This window comes from Thermobia domestica, chromosome 6 (assembly GCF_964235325.1).
Source record: "Thermobia domestica chromosome 6, izTheDome1.hap1.1, whole genome shotgun sequence".
Lineage (NCBI taxonomy): Eukaryota > Metazoa > Arthropoda > Insecta > Zygentoma > Lepismatidae > Thermobia > Thermobia domestica.
This window is the reverse complement of record NC_137459.1, coordinates 225,105,810-225,126,980: the sequence shown is the minus strand read 5'-3', so window position 1 is coordinate 225,126,980 and position 21,171 is coordinate 225,105,810. Positions and strand designations below refer to the sequence as shown.

The 21,171-nt window shown below is 38.2% G+C and overlaps 2 protein-coding genes across 4 annotated transcripts in view; one reads left to right on the top strand and one right to left on the bottom strand.

The window, feature by feature from the left end:
- Apoltp (Apolipoprotein lipid transfer particle) overlaps nt 1–21,171 on the bottom strand; it is a 6,186,292-nt gene that overhangs the window by 5,103,285 nt on the left and 1,061,836 nt on the right. The window lies entirely within an intron of this gene.
- On the top strand, nt 1,009–19,395 carry LOC145688426 (uncharacterized). Of its 2 annotated transcripts, XM_081762643.1 has the most exons (3): nt 1,009–1,212; nt 16,814–16,940; nt 18,304–19,395. In XM_081762643.1, exons 1-3 carry the CDS (start codon nt 1,018–1,020, stop codon nt 18,381–18,383), a joined length of 402 nt encoding a protein of 133 aa, XP_081618769.1. In that variant the 5' UTR covers nt 1,009–1,017; the 3' UTR covers nt 18,384–19,395. The 2 variants fall into 2 exon arrangements, 1 of the variants encoding a protein (XP_081618769.1); XR_014131904.1 differs by lacking the exons at nt 1,009–1,212; nt 18,304–19,395 and adding an exon at nt 11,789–12,488 and having other exon boundaries at nt 16,814–16,835.

The window sequence follows — 21,171 nt, the reverse complement described above, 5'->3', positions numbered from 1 at the left end:
CGGAAAATGTTCTGAAATGTTATCTGAACGTTTAAATCGTGTACTAATAAGGGACCCTCATGCGAATGGGAAGTTGTATGGGAGACTTTCAACTGGATACCAAGACAGGAAATGACAATCTTTTTCTTTTTCTTTCTTCTTTTCTTTTCTTTTTTTTAATAATTGACCGATCGTAAGCACAGGTCTACTACTCAAGTCTCTCGGCATTTGTGTGTGTCTCGTGTGTCTTATGGTAACTGTCGACGCGTGATTCAATACGAATGAACTTTCACACATTATTTATTGTTTCCAAGTTCATATGAGGTTCGTTGGGGAAGAAAATCGGACAAGGGCGAAGTGTGAAAACAAGCTTCCAAAAAAGTACAAACATATAGAAAATTAATAAAAACAAATTGAAAAGTAGACCATTTTGTTATAAGAGCTTTATAAATGTGCAATATATTCAGGGATTCCAGGCTGTTGGTTTGGGTCAAAATCGGATAAGTAAATGAAATGAAATGAATTCTATAAATTAACATCCCACGGTTACGCAAGCGAATTGCCAAAGGAGACGGATGAAATAGGAAGTGAATGACAATGAAAGAAATAGTAGAATGAGAAAGTGGGAGGAAACGGGAGAACCCGAGAAAACCCATGACATGGAAACCAGAGTTGAGCGCTATACCACTGAGCCACCATGCCCCCTTAAAATCGTATAAGGGTGTTGCCAGAAAATAAGAAAGAGGGTTCACTAAAAATAAATACTAACGAGTTCGAATGAAAGTCTCCCAGGTTTATAGCAAGTATTTTTTGTTTTGTCTAACCTCATTTTAAATTTTCTGGCAACGCGCTTACCTGAATAGTAAGTGTTTTTTTTTTAATTCAAAAAGCAACTGTTATCTTCTAAATAACATAACATTTTAAATTGCTAAGAAAGCCAATCAACACGAATATAAAACACTTCGGCATTTTTGCCATATTATGTGTCGTAAACTAATGCATTATTACCTATGTTTTTCAGATTTTGAGCGCCAGGTTATGAGCAATTTGGTACTCTTGAGGCACCAAAATTTTCAACTATTTAATTTTCAGAAGGAATTAGACAGCAGAATCAACGATGGTATACACCGAATTCCCGTCGTAAATATACCAGTTGATTTTCCGATGAGGACTGCTGAGGAAGTGGACACACTAGATGAGTTCTTGAAGGCTGATAAAAACTTTGCTGACCTGGTGAGTTTCTCCTTGCTTTTCAGTGCTAGTTCATATTACTTGTAACACAATTTTCAGTGTAGTTGTTATGGCTCATCAAGCGACAAGCCCGAGCTTTCATTCTTCCATTTTTAAGAAAGATGTTTCATCTTAGCGACGAATATACAAGTAGGTGTATAATAGATCCCTGATAGGGAAACTTTTTACATTATATATACACCCAGGGTTAATACACTACCTGGAAATTAGGGGAAAATTTATTGCTGAAGGGAAAATACTAGATATTTAAGGGAAATTCGTCATGTCTAGTCTAGTCATTTCCGTCATGTCTAGTCGATGTAGTATCAGTAAAATACAGTGAAGTGACGATTATCCGGATTCCCAACTATTCGGACTGACTTTAAAATAAAATAGTCAAATCGCCGAGACCATGTAGCGGCCTGTGGTCCATTCATCGTTGGATGTGTTCCGCTACTTTCAATATTAAAGTGCAGGCTGGTTGATGAGTGATTGTATAGTGCTTCCGTACCGGTTTTTATTTTGGCTTTAGTGTAGTTTGACTGTGTATATCTTTCAAACCAAAAACGATAAGGACCTGAGACTTGAAACAAATGTAAGCGTGTTTTATGTAGTTATTTTGAGATCATGACCGATGTTGGAATTAGCAACTTTTTCTGTAGTAACAAAATGAAGTACTAAAAGTATAAAATAAAAAAGTTTAAAAAAAGGAATACAATCAATATCATATTGCAGAAAACTGATTTCCTGCGGGTAAATCTCTCTCTGTATGTGCAGTGTGCATCAACATTTATCCATTGGTGCGAAAATGTGACGAAGTTCATGCTGTGTTGCCATATAGAAAGGCTATTTAATACAAGTCTACAAAATGGGTGTTCTTTGACAGAAGCGCGGCCCATGCAAATACTGTTGTTGTAAAATTATTAAAATTAGGTTAGGTCAGGTGTGTTTTAGGTTAATTAATGATAAACAATGCGAATTTACGCATGAATAATAACCTGAGTTTTTATCCAAATCTTCGCGATAAAACAATTACTCAATTACAGCTGCCAACGCTGCAATCCTAGTAGGAAGAGAAGGGCCCTTTACAGCAAATATTAGGGAATTAATCACAAAAATGTGTGTCTCTTCCGTTCTCCGAACTTAACATCACCTGACTTTTTCTTATCGGATTATCTGAAAAATGTAGTGTACAAGAATAACCGCAGGAGCATTGAGGAACTGAAGACTAACATTGAAACAGAAATTCAATCACCAGGAACACTCTTAAAAAGGATGTCAAGATACATGGTGAAGCGTGTAAATTAGTGTGTACAAGAACGCTGCAGCTACTTCGAGAATTTGCTGTAAAGTGCCCTTCTCTTTCCACGAGGATTCCAGGGTTGCCAGCTGTAGGTGAGATTTTTTATTGTAAATTTTTGCATAAAAACTCAGGTTCTCAATTGTGCGCAAATTCTCATTGCTTATCATTAATTAACCTAAAACACACGCGTTGGTGTAATTTTACGACAACAGCGTTTGCTGGGTCCGTGCTTCTGTCAAAAAAAAACACCCATTTTGAGGATTTGCATTAAATAGCCTTTTTACAAGGCAACGCCGCATCAACTGTGTCACATTTTCGCACCAATGGATAAATGTTGATGCATGCTGCACATATAAACAGAGAGTCATCCGCAGGAAATCAGATTTCTGCAACTTGATATTGATTTTTTGCATGTTGTACATTTTTATTTTACACTTTCGGTACTTCCTTTCGTTACTACAAAAACGCGTTCCAAATTCCAACATCGGTCATGATCTCGAAAATATCTACATAGAACACGCTTACATTTGTTTCAAGTCTCAGGTCCATATCATCCTTGTTTCAAAAATATACGCAATCAAACTTTGGGTTGCGCAACTTTATGGACACACTGCAGTATTATTGTCTAGTATACACAGTTTTAATTCTGTAAGACTGTCTCTTAATAGCCCTGCTTGCTAGCACGTCTCACAATAACCCCACCTTGCCCTATAAGGAATAAAAAATTAACATTTAGCCAACCCCGTTTTTGCGGTTCTGTTTATTAGTTCGTAGCTCATACATTTTAAAATTCCTTGCAAGTTTAAACATTTTTTTTAAGATGAAAGTTCCTAGGCCAAATTTTTTTACAATGTAGAATTCGTTGTCAATAAATATGAAAATTTGGAACACAATTTTGCCGTTCAGAATTGTATCTTCGTCGCCAAAAGTGCCTTTACATCGCCGTGACGGGTATGTGACCACGCAGTACTCTAAGGAAGGGATGGTTGCATAATAAATTTTGATTAATTTTGAAGAGATTTTATTTTGACTAGGGAAATAACGTAGGTATAGGGAGTAAGTTCATAGATTTAAAGCATCAGTGCACTGTCATCTCTGAAAAGATTTGTATTCTCAGTTTTTCAAATTATTGTCTTATATGTTAAGTTGAAAACTGCTAACAACTGCTACTAGCGCTGTTACTCTTCAGGAATTTACTACGACGTGTTCGGGCTTGAATTATTTCATTCGCCTCACTGTAATTATTTGAGAATGGAAACTGAGTAAGCTGAACATGAATATGTTTCGTTGTCTTAAAGCAAGGGCCGTAATAAATGTAGATAAGGTTCTTATTATCATATAAAAACATAAGTATTTATTCCGTGTATAGAATAATATAATACAGTAACTAGGCAACATCATAATCACTAACGCCCGCAGGATTTTTTCCAACGGGGGGGGGGGGGCGATATAGAGTTTTTCGTTTTATTCCATATATATATTAACAGTCATAACATTTATCATTGATAGCGTATATCGTCTTTCGCCGCTGTAGCCTATTAGTCAGAAAATTCATCTCCAGATATGATGTCGAAAGAAAAAACAAATTGGTATGACAGTGAAATCATTCTTTCATTTACTCACACTCCCCCAGGCCCCCCGCCCCAGGTATTTCAGCTGCTGCGTTATATATATGGTTCCATGTCAGAAGGGCCCGACAAAAGGGCAAAGACCAAAAGGCCAGAGTCAAAATGGCCCGCGACAAAAGGACCCGAGTTAAAACGGTCCTGCTTCAAACGGACCCGGGTTGAAAGGGGCCCCGCTACAAAGGGGCGAGAGCAAAAATGGCCCATGTGAAAAGGGCCCGGTCGAAACGCCTCTGCAACAAAAGGGCCCAAGTCAAAAGAGCCCGAGTCAAAAGGGACCACGCTACAAAAAGCCAGACCACAATGGCCGCGCAACAAAAGTGCTCGAGTCAAGAGGTTTCCACAACAAAAGGGCAGGAGTCAAAAGGCCCGAATCAAAACGATCCTCATCAAAAGGGCCAGGTCAAAAGGGACCCATTGCAAAAGGGCCCAAGTAAAAAGGGACTTGCCTCAAACGAGCCCGGCTGAAAAAGAGCCCTGCTACAAAACAGCCCGATCCAAAAAGGACCGAATCAAACGACGCTCATAAAAAGAGCCCGGGTCAGAAGGGACCCACGACAAAATAACTCGAGTCAAATGGCAACGGATCAAAAAGGAGCATTGCAACAAAATGGCCCGAGTTAAACGGCCCGTCGTCAAAAGGGCCCGGTTCGGAAGGTCTCCGCAAAAATGGGTACGAGTCAAAACGCCTTTCATCAAAAGGACCCGAGTCAAAAGGGTCCCACTTCAAAAGGGCTCGAGTCCCAAGAGACCTGTGTCAAACGGGCAAGGAGCAAAATGGATCCCGCTACGGAAGGACCTGAGTGAAATGGCCCCGCGTCAAAAGGTCTCCGCAACAAAAGGGCCCGAGTCAAAATGGGCCGAAACGAAATCCCCCCATGAAAATGGCCAGGACCAAAAGGGTCCCGCTACAAAAGAGCCCGAATCAAAACTTTCCCACGTCAAATGGGCCCGGGTCAAAAGGTCTCCGCAACAAAAGGGCAGAAGTCAAAAGTGTCCCCTCTAAAAAGGACGCGAGTCAAAACGGACCCGCGAAAAAAGGGCTTGGGTCAAACTTCTCCGAAAAAAAAGAGCAGGAGTCAAAAGGGCCCGAATCAAAAGGGCTCGTTTGAGGCAAGTCCCTTTTTACTCGGGCCCGTTCAAAAGGGTCCTACGACAAAAGAGCCCGAGTTAAAAGAGACCTGCCTGAAACGAACCCGGGTCAAAAGATGCCCCGCTACAAGAGAGCCTGAGTCAAAATGGCCCTCGTGAAAATTGCCCGGGTCAAAACCTCCGCAAAAAAGGGTTTGAGTCAAAAGACTATAATCAAAACGCCCCTCATTTAAAGGGCCCGTGTCTATAGGGTCCCACGACAAAATGACCCGAGTCAGAATGCTCCGCGTCAAACGGGCCCGAATCAAAAAACCCTCATCAAAAGATTCGCACTACAAAGGGGCTCGAGTTGCAAGGGTTCTGCGTCAAACGAGCCAGAGTGAAGAGGTACCCCGCTACAAAAGGACCCGAGTCAAATGGCCCCCTGTCAAAAGGGCCTGGGTCAAAAGTTCTACGCAACAAAAGGACCCGATTCAAAAGGGGACGAATCAAAACGCTCCTCATGAAAAGGGCCTGGGTCAAAAAGTCCCACGACAAAAGGGTCCGAGTCAAAAGGGCCTTGCATCAAACGGACCCGAGTCAAAAGTGAACCCGCTAGAAATGGCCGAGTCAAAACAGCCCCGCGTCGAAAAGGCCCGGGTCTAAAGCATTCTGTGACAAAAGGGCCAGAGTCAACAAGAAAATGCGTCAAACGGGCCCTGATCGAAAGGGGCACGAGTACAATAGGGCAAGGGTCAAAACGGCCAGGCGTCAACTGGGCCCGAGTGAAAAGGACCCGCGTCAAAAAGGCACAAGTCAGAAAGAACCCGCGTCAAAAGGGCCCGTTAAATACGGTTCCACGGGTAAAAAGCTTGAGATCAAAGCAAGAGTGGATATCAGGCATACACAAGAGGATTTTGTCCCCTTAGTATGTTGAAGTGTTTGTGCAAATGAAGGAAATATCTTTGTAGTTATTAGTAACAAATAGGAAATTTGAATGGTAATATTAGTTTTGTTTGCTTGTTGATTGTTTTGGAACACTTGCTATCGCTTAAGTCGTTCTCCATGAAAGTTTGCTTGCACTCCCGTCATAGGCGGACTGGGTGTATTAGGGCCTAGGCCGCGGTTACCATGGAGGGCCCTCAGACTATAACACCAATTTCTAAAATAACTTACAATCAGTGGCGCAACCAGCTATGAACTCGGGGGCCCATGCCCTCTCCGAAACAAACCTGGTTTATCTTATACAGCAGCGCTGCAGACAAATTTTGGTGAAATTTCAAAATAGATCAATGCATAAATGAATATTGAATTAAGTCAAAGCACTGTACGAAACGAGAAATACCCAGTGAAAACCCCTACAATTATTTCTTAGAGTAATAAATGTTAGTAAAGAGTGCGTCATTTTAAGCAAAAATAAAAATGTTCAAAATAATTATTATAGCGCAAATTTTAAAACTTGTAAACGTTAATAATAGGGAGTTTGTGAATTGGAATTTTCATTTTAAGGTTTTTTAGCATGTTAATAATAAGGATAACTAAATTGCTTGTATTGAGGAGAATTCTAATTTCAATTTTGTCCACATCAAGTGGTGCAGCACGTCGTTTGCAGACTACTGTACTGGATATTCTTAGACCCTCCCGAAATAAAATCCTGGTTGCGCCACTGCGTACAATGAACATCTGCGATGAGCCATCGCGTTATGCAGTTGTAAATTCGTTGTTACTTGATAGTTGTTGCAAGCTATAATTTATCATTGGTCATTGGAAATTTGATGTCACAGCAAGCACAGGATTTCCAGAAACATAAACTATCAAGAGAATATTTTATAATTATTATTGTATTACCACACGGGGTGTCTAAAAAGTCCCCTGACATGGATAACTCTGTTATTATCAGAGTTACAACAAAATGTAAAAGGAGAAACCGCCTACAAATATAATGTTTTTAATAGACAGTAACTTCATTCATTTATGTTGCAGGTCCGGGTAAATGGTAACGTTGCATTAACCCTAAACAACTAATAATAACTTTTGACTGTGGAATGAACACGATAGTTTTACTGAAAATGATAAACACTGCTAAACCACTAAACAACTAATCATTTTAAAAAGTTAAGATTCTTTGCAGTTCAGCTTATGAATTGCGGAGTTCCTGAATAACTTCGTTCACAGACACTAAATTTAACATTTCTCTTTCCATATTCATTAGCAAAAATGTGTCCAAAATATCTTCACACAAACTAGCTCTGATATTTGTTTACTCTAACTTTAACTTTGAGAAGCACCTTCCACATGTCACTTGCGTGCATGGTAGAGACAACGCATGTTTGTATACAATGTATAAATTATTAAAGCAACTAGACTGACTGAAATTCGTACAAAATTTTCCCTGCACATGACAAACAATTTTTATACAAGGTGTTTGCAGCATCATTATCACTCTTACCGTGAATCCCGTCCCAAGATGTTCCATCTCCCATAGTTACGCATAATCATCATCTTCTACGGATTTATGGGCATCATTCTCTTCAGGATCATCAAAAACCAGAACGTTTTGTGACAGTGAAATACACGACAGAGAACTGCTGGAGCTCTTTGTATATTTTCTCCTGTTTTGTATTTAGTCTTTTTTTTCGCAAGAACTCTGAAAGCTCTTGCAGATACATCATTCTTCTTGATTTCTGAAAAGTGCTTGAGTTCCAGTATTTGGAGTTCTTTTGGCTGCTGAAATCTATCACTGACACATGTAACAGCTGTATTCAGAATTTTCGGTGAAGTTTTTTATTCTGAATAAATCATTTTCACTTATATTTAAGTTCTTTTCCAGTTCATCTGCTCTCCTAGCATTTTCTTCTTCTTTAAGATTATTCTGTGCAGAAAATATTTTTCCATTGCTATCTCTACACCAGATTGCGCAAGCTGTTGATTTATTTTCACACAAAATATTTTTGTATTTTCGCAAAGCATTAAACAGACATCTTTTGCCTCTATTTTCTTCTGAAGCTGCTGCTGCAAATTGCCTAGAAGTCTCCTGGTTGTAAGATAGTCCAATCCGTGAGACTTCAGGTATATTGAGACAGGCCCCGTTTCCGTAAATAAGTCCTGAAACACAGAAGTCCTCATTACAGTGTTAAATTCTGTCCATTTATTCATCAAAGTTTAGCTTAAATTTTTGATTTCGCATTAAACCCCCTGTCCTGTACATCATCATTAAGGAACAATAAAAATGAAAGAAATCTTGATGATAGACAGTTGTCCTCGTCTTGGCTTCAGGTTTCGTAGCGAAATTCGTTAGTGTCACTACTACTATATTCAGTGTCTTGTTTCTGCTCCATCGTCGTGTCGTACCAACTTGTTGAACTTTTCGTAGTCTGTCATGTCCCTCGTGGCTTGCATCAATCATTTTCTTACAAACATCCTTTCTTTTGTAGTATTCAGACAGAACGCGGCACTGGTTTGAAATAAATTTGCAGCTTCAGGGATTTACTCAGTCGAATTTGTCATAACCAAATTAAGAGCATAAGCCATGCATTTGGTGTAAATGATTTCAGAATTATCCTTCTCCAGTAATGCTTTAACTCCCTAATAGCAGCCACTGAAGTTAGCAGCTCCATCAAAAGAGCAACTTACAATATCAGACATCAAAACATTTTTATCACAAAATACTCTTTTGATTTCATTTTAAGTTACTTATCTTGTAGTGTCACTGTTTACCACTGGCGTCTCTGGCATATACAATTTGGGGAGGACATCAAAGAAAGTTATTTAAATAGTACTATCTAGCCCAACCTGTTTATTATCTTTAATTCCATTTGTTACATTTCTGCTTACCTTCACGGACCCCGTGAGGCATATCAAGAACTCTGTTAACAGCCTGAATATTATATGACAAATAAATATAATTATTATTATTTATGTTATTCTGTCGTTAGTAAATAAACTAAATTAGAACAAAATATTGAATATTTTGTACTTCAAAATATTGGGGGGACGCGTTCCCCCGCCAGATACGCCCAAGCTGTTTACGACAACTGCTAACATCCACTAAAATACTTGACCGTTTATAACGTAGAGAATTACTATACCCAGCTGATTAAGCAATGAAACATCTTAGATAGAATCAACCATTATGTTGAAAATGCCGCTTTCTTGGCGTCTTCCATAGTTTTCTCCTGTTATTTTGTAAACTTTTTGATAGAAAATAAATTTTTAAAAATGCGTTGCTTTTCCATTTTTGACTTATCAAATATAGAGCTACAAGATGTATTAACATCCATAAAGAACCAATCAGCCTGTGGTTAAATATGAACCCAGCTACAAACCAGGCACCAGTCTTCAACCTTGAAAAGGCCGCAACTACCCAACATTATGAGAAAGAGGTCCCAGGTCCCAACAGCTCAACATGATGAGAAACATGCCTAGGACCGCAACTGCTCAATGAAATGAAATACGGGCCCCAACTGCCCAAGATAATGAATAAAGGGCCCAGGGCCTCAACTTCTCAATGTAATGGAAGAAGGCCCCAACTGTCCAATATATTAAAAGAAGGGCCCAAGGCCCCAGGTACAAACTAAATCACAGTTTCTGATAATAAAAGACCATAGTGAAATATGGACCTAGCCACAAATCTAGTAACAAAAGGACCCTATTGAAAAATATAACTTACTGATTGATGGAAAGATGGAAGAGGAGTGTGTGTTAGTAGCATAATAACACTGAGCTACCGAATTATTTAGCTCTCTTTTGTTTTAGCTTTTCTTTCTCTTTCTTTCTTTATTCTTTCATCATTGTTTTCTTAGAGGGCCTAGGCCGCGATTGGGACCTAAGGACCCTGGCCAGTCCGCCCCTAACTACCGTCTTTCTGAGTTTGTATTCTCGTGACATAGCCCAATGAAATTTTATCTATTGCTGACTTTCTCCTTACTTCTAAAATTCCATTTCTACTCCTGGATCAAAATATAAAAATACATATTAATATGAAAAATATTCTGTGGAAAACATTAGTTTAATTTTGCTTTAAGAAGACATATGTGGATCTGTATACAGGTTTACTGAAAAGTATTGGGACAGAACAATAATAACGACATGTCAATTGCATTGATTTGGAGTGTGGTCACCATGGAAGGCATCTTGAATTCCGCCGTATTGCATATCACACAATATTGTTTTAAATGTAAAAGGTTATGATTTTACACTTCAACTTAGACTTAAATATTTCTACAAATGAGAATGTGAATTCATTTTTGACATTTCATTTGTTTGAGACAGAGTGTGCTATGTTTTACATATGTATCAAATAGGGAAAATATTATGACAGGGCTGTAACAAAGAGACGCATAGACGGAGGAAAAGCAAATTTTACAATTTGGCATTGCTGTATAAACTGCATTAAATGATTTAGTGCATATCATGGCAGCCATCTTGAATTCCGAATATTGTATACCACACAATATTTTTTTAAATAGAAAGAGGTATGTGTTGAGTTTTGATTTAGAGTTTAACGTCCCGTTCAGCAGTGATGTTATATGAAAAGAGGTTTGTGTGTCACATATAATGATGCTAGAATCTTCGTACAAACTACATTCATCGTCCGTTTCAAAAGCATCGGAGTCTACATTATTTATTATTTCCATAATTTCTCCGGACGAAAATACGCCACTATCATAAGAACCACGACTTGTCGCGGTGGTATTCATTAGGAATGGCCTTTTTCAAGAAGTCTGTTTTTCGATTTTCGGGAATTTTATTCCTCGTTTCTTCGTTCGTTTTTCGAAAAAAAACGTGCTTTTCGTTTTTCGGAAATTTTTCCGTCTTTCATTTTTCGAAATTTTTTTTTTTGTTTTTTCGAAAGTTTTTTCGTTTTTCGAAAAAAATCGTTTTTCGAAAAAAATTCGTTTTCCCTTTTTCGATGATTTTTCGTTTCTCGAAAAGTTTTCGGAATTCGTGAAATGATAATGTGGGAGGAAATGAGAGTATCCCGTTAAAATACACGGACACGATGTTGTCTGCCACGAACTTACTTGGCCTGGGATCAAATGCACAAGAGGAAAGCGTTCTAACACTGAGCTACCGTGCTCCTTGGATTTGGATCTAATGAAAGGATAGTGTGTAGTGCCTACTATTGACGAAACTCATCCAATCACGACCAAAATTAGTATGGTTATGGACTGCAAAGTATTTAGTACACACGTTAAATATTATGGTGTTTGGGACTTTGGTTCCAGAGTTATTGCTAATCAAATTTGTATTTTAAGTTAGTGATGTCAAGAAATTTCACTAAGTCGCATTTGATTAAACTCAAATGATCTTGACGAAAGTTGGTAGGATTGTAAATATTGACAAGCTTGGTATGCATGGAAGCTCATGTAAAATATTATGATGTACAGACTTTTTGTTCCTGAGTTATTAGCTATCAATGTTATTTTTGGAATCAGAGAAATCAAGAAATTTCATTAGAGCGCGAAAGATGGAACTCATCCAATTTTTAGCAAACTTGGTAAGGTGGTAGATCTTGACGAGCTTAGTAACTATAAAGCCAAGAAAGATCTGTCGCTTTTTCACCCAAGACCTTCAAACATCGATATTTAACCTAAGACATACCTGGAAGGTAAAAAATAGTCTCCTTCTGCCAACATTTTGCAAGGCCATGTATTCCATCGCGGTAGAACTTGGTGGGCCGTGAATCGAAGAAGGTATCAAGTGCATTTTGCACCTCTACTGGGGATTTGAACTGGCGTCCTCTAAGCTGATTGTCCAAGGAATTGAACAGGTGGTAATCGGATGGTGTAATGTCCGGAGATTATGGCGGATGCAATAGTGTTTACCATCCAAAGTGTAGAATGGCGTCCCGGGTCATCCTAGCCACGTGGGGCTTAGCGTTGTCCTGTAACAGGAGGACCCCCCCAAGTAGCACAGTCACGTCATAAACACGTCTTTTTTTGGGGTTCGAATTCAAAATGACGTCTTTTGAAAATTTGGAACGTCTTTATCACGTACCAAAATGGTAACAAAAATGACGTGTCAAACATGACCTAAATTGTACGTGTTTATCACGTGCCAGAATGGTACAAAGAATCACGTGTCGGACATCACCAAAAATAGACGTCTTTTTTAGGTGCTAAAAAGCGCGGACGTTCCCCGTACTGTAACTGCAGTTTGAGCAGTGCATTCTGGGAATCGTGAGCCATTTGCGGAATCGTGTTTTGATGGTATTGTTTGTGAATATAAATAATGTGTTTTGTTAAAGTCACCTGTGATAAAGGTCAGCTTTAAGACAAGTAAGTATAATTCCTATCATATTCCTATCTAGGTGCATTCTGTGTAAAATTCAGCAGATTGAGTATTCTACGGTTTCTTATTACAGCGTATTAAAATACCGTAGAAAGAACGAGGATACCTACATTAGGTTAACATTTGCAGACGCCTGTATCAAATTAAATATTTTAGGTAGAATACTATATAAAATGTTAATAGTGAAGGTAGTAAAATGATAATGTATGTGTTTTTATTCTCAATAAACCGTATATGGGAGTGAGTATGCATGGGAAAGTACCGTATGTCATTCTGTGGTGCAGTTTTATTATACAGATCCGTAGATTGTAAAATATACGGAAAAAAATTGGACAAGTCTTTAATTTGCCTATTTCATGTCGAGAACAGGACCAACCAACCTCCGCGGGGCTTCTAACCCGTCCCTACTACTACTACTTATACTATGAATCCGTATAATAAAAGCTGCACGCATTGTGGTACTATTTGCCAAGGCGAAAGACTGATAAATACAAGCAAACAACGAGATGACAGTAAGTGTATGCTTTTGGAGGCATTACTGGAACAGACGGTTCTACTAAATTTTAATACATTTCTTACATTTTCAGGTTAGGTTAGAGCATTGTATTTTCTATAGCAGAATATGCACTAAATGAGGAGCTCCATTACTACTTGCAGATTGACTTCACGGGGGTTAGTGTAAATTTAGAGTAGACGCATGGGGCAAGGTTCTAGAACACAGGTACCCCTTCCCACTTAATTGTAACAAAGACAGAAAACAACGTGCCGTGCGGGGCTCTAACCCGCCTTCACTCGCTGACGCTCGCTCAACAATACTATGTGAATTAAATGTTAAACTTTGGTACAGAAAAGAACCAATCTAGCTGTTAACCTATATGGGGGGGACTTGTGTTCTAGAACCTTCCCGACGCGTAGCATATTAAGTACAGTGCATAAAACACGAAATAACTTTTGCTAGGTGCCCACTAAAAAGCACAAATGCATTCTATTGGAATCAGTGCAGGAGCACAGCAAGAGGGCCCGAGCGGCAACGAGGGGGTGCGTTCGTAGGGAACAGGCACGTCAGCGACGGGGACTAAGCGCGTAAAGAAGGATAATGGAAAAGCACACTTACGCTTACAATGATTTCACTATCACTCAAAATGCGGCTTCACTCGAGCAGACGGTTCTACCAAATATAAAATTTATAGGTAAAATATTATAAGAAACATTTTTCGTGAAGGAATGAGAGTGTGAATATAAGTAATTACTGTCAGTGTACAGCATATTGAAATGAATTTTAAGTGATCAGTGAAAGTATTGCATATGTAAGTGTGGTCTTCCACTATTCTCGTTTAGATGTATATTCCCCGTCGCTGACGCGCCTGCTCCCTACGGACGCATCCCGTCGCTGCCGTTCGGACTCTGTTGCTGTGCTCCTACCCCTGCTTTTTAGTGGGGAGCTGAAATAAATTGGTTCGTGTTTTATTCACTGAAATTGTTACGCTTTACGTCCACGCTGTATTTGTACTGAGGCCTGAAGTCAATCTGCAAGCACTAATGGAGCTTCTGATTTAGTTCATGCTCTGCTAAAAGAAATGCATTGTTCTAACCTGATATGAAACTGTAAGAAATATGTCAAAATTTGGTAGAACCGTCTGCTCGAATAATGCCCAAAATTCATTTCAATTTGCTGTGTACTGACATTAATTACTGACATTCACACTTTTATTCCTTCACAAAAATATGTTTCACATCGTATGTTACCTATGAATTTTCTGTTAGGTAGAACCGACTGCTCGAGTGAACCTCTTTGGGAAATGACCCTCGGCAATTGTTGCAATGCCAATCGTGTATGACTTCAAAGTTAGAAACAACGAGCCCTATGGAAGTTCTAACCCCTTCGCTCACTCAGTTATGTTTTGTTTAACCTTTTGTAGCACTACTGTCTTAAATCTAGTGAAAAAATCCACAAAATAGATGAATATTTGGTAGACCCGTTTGCTAAAGTAGTGCCCCCATTGTATATGTGCATAATCAGTGGGAGGATATTACCCCAGTTGAGACAAGGTGACCAGAACTTTTACTTTCAGAAACGGGACGCATACGAATCGGCGACGGGGGGTGGGGTGACTTCCACATTGCATTTTGGGACTCAGCAGTGTTTTCAATTTACAAAATACAAAGTAAGAATGCTAACACAGCGTTTCTAACTTAAGTATTACCCAACAATACTTTTAACTACTTCAACACTCAGAATTCCCACTCAATTTCCACTTGAACCACAGAACACTCAATTCTCATTTGAATATTCAGAAGTTCTAGGCACGGGTGAACCTTCCCAGTAAGTGTTGGTACGGAAGAGTGTAGAATTAGCATTGGCTATTTATATTTTGAATAATAATTACGGGACACCTGGGTCATGTTTGCTTAAAAACGGGACATTTAGGCTTCCCGTTTGAGAATCTGAAAGAAACGGGACAACGGTTGAAAATAAGGGTTGAAAATATGTCCCGGCCAAAACGGGACGTCTGGTCACCTTGAGTTGAGAGCACTCTCAAACTGCAACCATCGCCCTGCTGCATCTACACCCTCACAAGACACTTGGCTACCGTAACTGTGCTACAGAATTCGGTGTGGAAATCATAATGTAACGGGTTTTTGACTGTTCGAATATTTTGTTCATTAATTGAGTAGACAGCTCCCTCGCATTTTAGATTACAGTACTTACTCCAGTGCCAGCATGTGATGATGGATACTTATCAATGTTGCCACTGAAGTTCAAAAAAATATATTCCAGCTCAATTAAGTATCCTCTACATGACTATATTATTATGATTTCCACTGCTAATCGTGAAACGATTCAAAGGAAACCAAATGTCTTATTAAGGGACCGTGGTTGGGGGCTGGTGCTGGTTCCAGTCAGATGTGTTTAAGAGAGCTCTTGACATAGGGAATATCCTCCTAATGTTTATGCGCACATTAACAACGGAAGTCTGTTTGGGTCCAAAACCTGCTTTCAGGTGGAACACCAATTCCTCATCATTAAAAAGAAATGAAATTAAATATTTAGTTTCACGCCCCAGGAAAGGCACCGAGCCTAAGGAAGAAGGTGATAATGAAATGTGAAAAATGGTGGTATGAAGAAAGTGGGCGGAAACGGGAGAGTGTCGAGAAAACTCAGGCACATGGTGTTTGTCCACCACAAAGCCCACTTGGCACAAGCTGGGATGAAACCAGGGACCCCAAGCACTAGAAGTGAACGCTCTACCACTGAGGCACTGCAGCCCCATCAGTAAAAAAAAAAAAAAAAACATACCTCATTGTTTCGGGGCTTACATATCTGCTGCCACCAAAAGGAAGGTGTGTAAACAACAGGGGCGGATCCAGAGGTGACGACTGCCCCTCCCAGAGTAGGATATTTTTTATTTCTTTTAAAAAATAAAACCTACCCCAAAATTGGAGCTCTTGATTTTTTCAAGCTTGTATTATAAATGTAAGATAAAAACTCTTTTTTTTTTTCACGTTGCAGAATTTAAATGAAGCAATACATAGCAAGAAATTACTTGCCTTGGTGTTTTTGGTCAGAAAGTGTCCGCGTTCGAAAACGCAGGTAGTCATTTGTGTTCTTTGTGTTCAAGATGCGATATTTTACGCTCTCACTCCGTTCTCAAAACCGATCCCTGCTTCTTATGGGGCCGCGGTGGCTCAGTAGTAGAGCGTTCACCTCTGGTGCTTGGGGTCCCGGGTTCGATCCCAGCCCCCGCCAAGTGAACTTTGTGGTGGACAAACACCGTGTGCGTGGGTTTTCTCGGGGTTCTCCCGTTCCCTCCCACTTTCTTCATTCCACCATTTCATCCATTACTCATCATCACCGTCTTCTTTAGCCCAATCGGCATATTCGTGGGACGTAAAACTCAAAGATTTTCCGATCCCTGCTTCTTGTTAACAACGGGCAGACAATAATCCATAAAATCTATCTGTCCACAAGTTTGTCAATATTTATTTTACGTATCTTTCCATTTAAGAAGTGGCCATTCCTGCATCGAGGTTGGGACGATTTCGGACTCTTCTTCACACCTTCCTTTACGCTGAAAATATCCAGAACAGAAAGCATGTGAAATTTATGGCTGATATTTTTCTGCCAACTCATTTTTCTTTCTATAAGCTCTGTTTTTTTTTTAATACGAAATGTAGTAAAAACCCACTTTACTGTTTACATAAAATTAAACTGCTTCATTTCATGTTAAATGTATTTAGTCGTTGTAATAAGCCTAGGTGTAAATACATGTTATTTGCCAAAATAAGCCTTGTATGTACTCCCACTTTCCAGAGCGTGTGGCCAATGCTCCTGCAAATGGTGAATTGTTCAACAGCAGACCACCTGACCCCTTTCTGCTCGTCGAGCTGCTCTAGAAATATCACTGTGGAGGATGAGATACATACCAAAGTTGCGACAGGTGAGTTTTTGACATGTTATTTTATAATACCCATGTAAGAAAATGCCGAGTAAGAAGAAAAGAAAGAAAGTAGTAATATTTTATTAGTACTTAACTAAAATAAAATAATTGTTGAACAAGGCAATACTTTTATATAAATGAAATATTCAATTTAACGTTCCACGATCAGGCACTGAGGCTAAGGGAGTCGGTGATGATGAGAAGTGAATTAAATGGTGGAATGAAGAATGTGGGAAAAAATTGGAGAACTCCAAGAAAAGCCGCTTGAAGTGAGCTGGGATCGAATCATTGGCCCCAAGCACCAGAGGTGAACGCTCTATCACCGAGCCACAGCTGCGCCAATTTTATTTAAATGTAACTGTTTCAGCAACTACCCTTGTCTTCAGATACACTCTATTTATTTATTTATTTATTTATTTATTTATTTATTATTTTAGATTTTTAAAGGTTTCCCTGTTTATTAATTTTTATTCCTTCAGCAATTATTTTATTTGACTTGAGTATTTATATATAAGCAAAGCTTTAATATGGAATGTATCACATGTTATAGTGTTCGCGCTTTTTTTTTTTTTTTTGAATGGATAAAAGTACTCCTCCCGAAAATATTTTTCTCAACAGAGGGGTAAAATATAATTTTCACCAAAGAGAAGTTTTATTATTATTATTATTTATTATTATTATTAATAATAATAATAATAATAATAATAATAATAATAATAATAATAATAATAATAATAATAATAATAACTGCCGCAACTTCTAACCCTGCTCAGAACAAATAATGTGACGATTTTCACCCTACTGCTTGTGACAGAATTCTGGTTCTAGAAGTCTTATTTTTTTAAAAATACCCCAGTAACAAGTGAGGGGGCGTTTGCTCACAATTTTTTACTTTTCGGAATACATAAGTTATACACCATTTTGTTTGTATCAATATCGTATCAATATACTTGATCGTCACTTTTAGCTCACATCCTAAAGTTGGTCTTGGAGTGGCATTTTATATTGTGAGCACATACGTAATGTAGCCTTCTATGAGTGTTTCAGAATTATTTGTCATGTATCTGTATATACAAAGTCTTATATCCCCCAACTTGTTTGATCCTCCTGAACAATCAGAGTTAACAGCTGCAATAAAATCAAAAGTTAAGCTATTACAGAATAACTAAAATTAATGGTAGTTTAATTTCGCTGTTTGGAAGGCCGTTAAAAGTGGGACTTCATGCAAGCGAGTGCAGTAACTAATCGTTTTATTGCGTATTGATTGTAGTTACACATGACGTATTGTAATTATTTTTTAAAATTTTCTCCCCACCTGAAAAATGGCACTATGATTGTTCATGATTTTTTTTTTCTGTTTCAGTGTTCCTATCTGTCATCGTTGGGAGGAAAAGAGACCTTTCTCTGATGCTTGGTTTCCAAAGAGCTGGCGATGGAATTTAACTCCCGCGGAAAAAAGAGCAAAGTTCACGTTGTGCAAACTAGCCTTAAAGACCCTTATCATTCGTGAGTAAAAATAAAGACCTTCAAATGAACAAATGCCACAAATCTTCAAAATGTTAGTAGAAAGATATTCACTTCCATCTGCCTTGTTGTTTGAGGATGAAAAGGATTCGGCATGCTTGAAACATGTTGACCTGTTCCTCCTCGCTTTGTTGGAAATCAATGTAAAGGCATCTCTTTCAAAAACTAAAAGATGGAAGAAACTGCTACTGGTATAATAGATGGGATAATAAGTGGGATACTTACCGCAGTCCCCATTTTTAACCTACTTAAGCACGTGAGGCTTTTTTGATATGATGCTGCATTTCTGTACTTTCAATAACTATGAAAGGTGTTTTCCTTCATACGAAATTTATAGAAAAAATTGATTCTTTTTATTTTATATTATTAAAAGATCTCTGTAAGTTTTAGATTATAACCAACAGATTTGCATTGTCTACATATTTCTTGTTTGTATTACAAATAATAAAGACAATCAGTGTTTCTTGTTGCATTACAAATAGCATGAATATTAGTTTATACGACAAAACGTGCACATTGTACGTATAACTAATAAATGTAGAATTCAAATTAATGGTTATGTGTTTTCGCTTTCATCCCTCAGAGGTTAATTAATTTTAAGATGTACTTTCTTTTTCGATTTTTCACCTCCAAAATAAAGGTGTCTTAAATTGGAGTTATAAAAGTTTAGTCCTAAATTTTGCACTGTCAATAAAACCCATTGTTCTTGTGTATGTGAGTGTGTGTTGGATGTGGGTGGTTGTGTTTGTGTGTATGTGTGCGCATACTAGCGTAATAATGGATAGCTATAAAATTTATGGAAGCACGTGTTGTACCGTAATTTCATTAAGAAGAAGGTACTAGTAAATACACATGAATAAATTCCAGTGACGAAATGAGTGGATTCTTCTTAGTACTAAGGGCCGCGGTGGCTCAGTGGTAGAGCGTTCACCTCTGGTGCTTGAGGTTCCGGGTTCAATCCCAGCCCCCGCCAAGTGAACTTTGTCCACGTAGTGGACAAACACCGTGTGCGTGGGTTTTCTCGGGGTTCTCCCGTTTCCTCCCACTTTCTTCATTCCACCATTTTATTCATTTCTCATTATCACCGTCTCCTTTAGCCTAACCGGTATATGCGTGGGACGTAAAACTCAAAGATTTCATTTCATTTCATTTTCTTAGGACTGTAAGTACAATGTTCCTTTATTTTTCCATTTCATTCTTTGTTTCTACCATGTTTATTCGTCTTTTCTCATTCTTAAAAGTTATGTAGGGCTTTTTTTTCCGCCAAGGGTGAGTCTTACATTCGAGGGCTTTTTTTTATGTTTTTCAAGTCGATTCAATGCGTCTCGGTTTTCTTTTTAATGTATGGCTTTAAATTTATCCTTTCGTGGAGCAAGCGCTGCCGTTTCTTTCCTGTTGCATTAGGTATATAATTATTCCTCGACAGCTATTGTATATTCGTTTCTTAATGTGTAGATAAATATACCACACATTAAGGCGAATATATACTCTTCAATAGGCTAGTATCCAAATACTAAAAAAATATAAATCAACAACACTAGAGGTGGTTAATTGGATATGGAAATCCCCAATCCATAGATAATACGAACATTCGGAGAAGCGAAATTTCCAAATTCTTTGTACAGACCAATCAAATAGACCACAATACTTTGACGTTCCCCAATGTGTGCTTCCGAGAGAGGGTGGTGATGTATTTCGCTGTGGCAAGATCTAGGGTTCTTAGGGTCTATCCTGATCTGTTATTTATTACAGTGGTCTTACTTATCTGGTATAGGAGCTTGTAAATTATTATGCAAATTACAACACAATGGTGAAAAATCAAGCAGCAGCCACAAGGATAAATTTATTTTCATTGTTGTTTTTACTTATAATAATCGTTGTCCAGTTGTTATTCGTAGACTTTTTTTTACCCAAGAAAAATGTTGCGGCCAGAGATCAGTTCAGAACTGTCAAGAAAAAAAACGCAGTTAAGAAAATAGAAAAAGTATGATTTTTTCTTTTTTATCATTTTTTTTTAAAAAATGTGTTGTAAGCTGTGTGTTTTAGAGTAGATATTATTATTATTATTATTATTATTATTATTATTATTATTATTATTATTATTATTATTATTCAGTTTCATATGTTCAAATAATCATAAATTGATGTGTATCCAGTGTTGACATTAGGAATCTCAATCTATGTGTAGTAGGATCTCGATTATTCTACACAGTTTCAGGGTTATTTGTTTCAACCACTATTCAACCGATCTATTTCAAAATTTACAGGGCCAGAACTAGGTAGCCCTAGTAGCCTAACCCCTAACTTTGGTGCAAAACGGTTGAATAGGGGCTGGTAAATAGCCTCAAAAGTGTGGCGAATAATCGAGGTAGTACATGGATTGAAATTCCTAATATCAAAACTGCGGATGCACATCAATTTCTAATGGTTTTGACATTTGGAACTGAACAATCCTGTCAGACTTCCATGACATTTGAGGTAGAGAGAAGCAAAGGGGTGTAAGTGACATTTTCAATAGAGTATGTATGTCTCTAAAATGGATTCTGCATTGCAAAATATACAAACTGCATAATGAAGTTCGGCGTAGAGCATTCATGGGTAGACTTTCTATTGGACTGCGACGAGCTTCACCATCCAGTTTGTATATTTAGCTGCGCAGAATCCATTTTTGAGACATCCATACTTTATTGCAAATATCGCTTACACC

Bases quoted from the DNA above. Each gene is read 5' to 3' on its own strand.
- LOC145688426 (XM_081762643.1), top strand. From the start codon at position 1,018: ATGAGCAATTTGGTACTCTTGAGGCACCAAAATTTTCAACTATTTAAT. The intron at 1,213-16,813 runs GTGAGTTTCTCC...CCCACTTTCCAG, and splicing joins ATAAAAACTTTGCTGACCTG to AGCGTGTGGCCAATGCTCCT. The intron at 16,941-18,303 runs GTGAGTTTTTGA...TTTCTGTTTCAG, and splicing joins ACATACCAAAGTTGCGACAG to TGTTCCTATCTGTCATCGTT.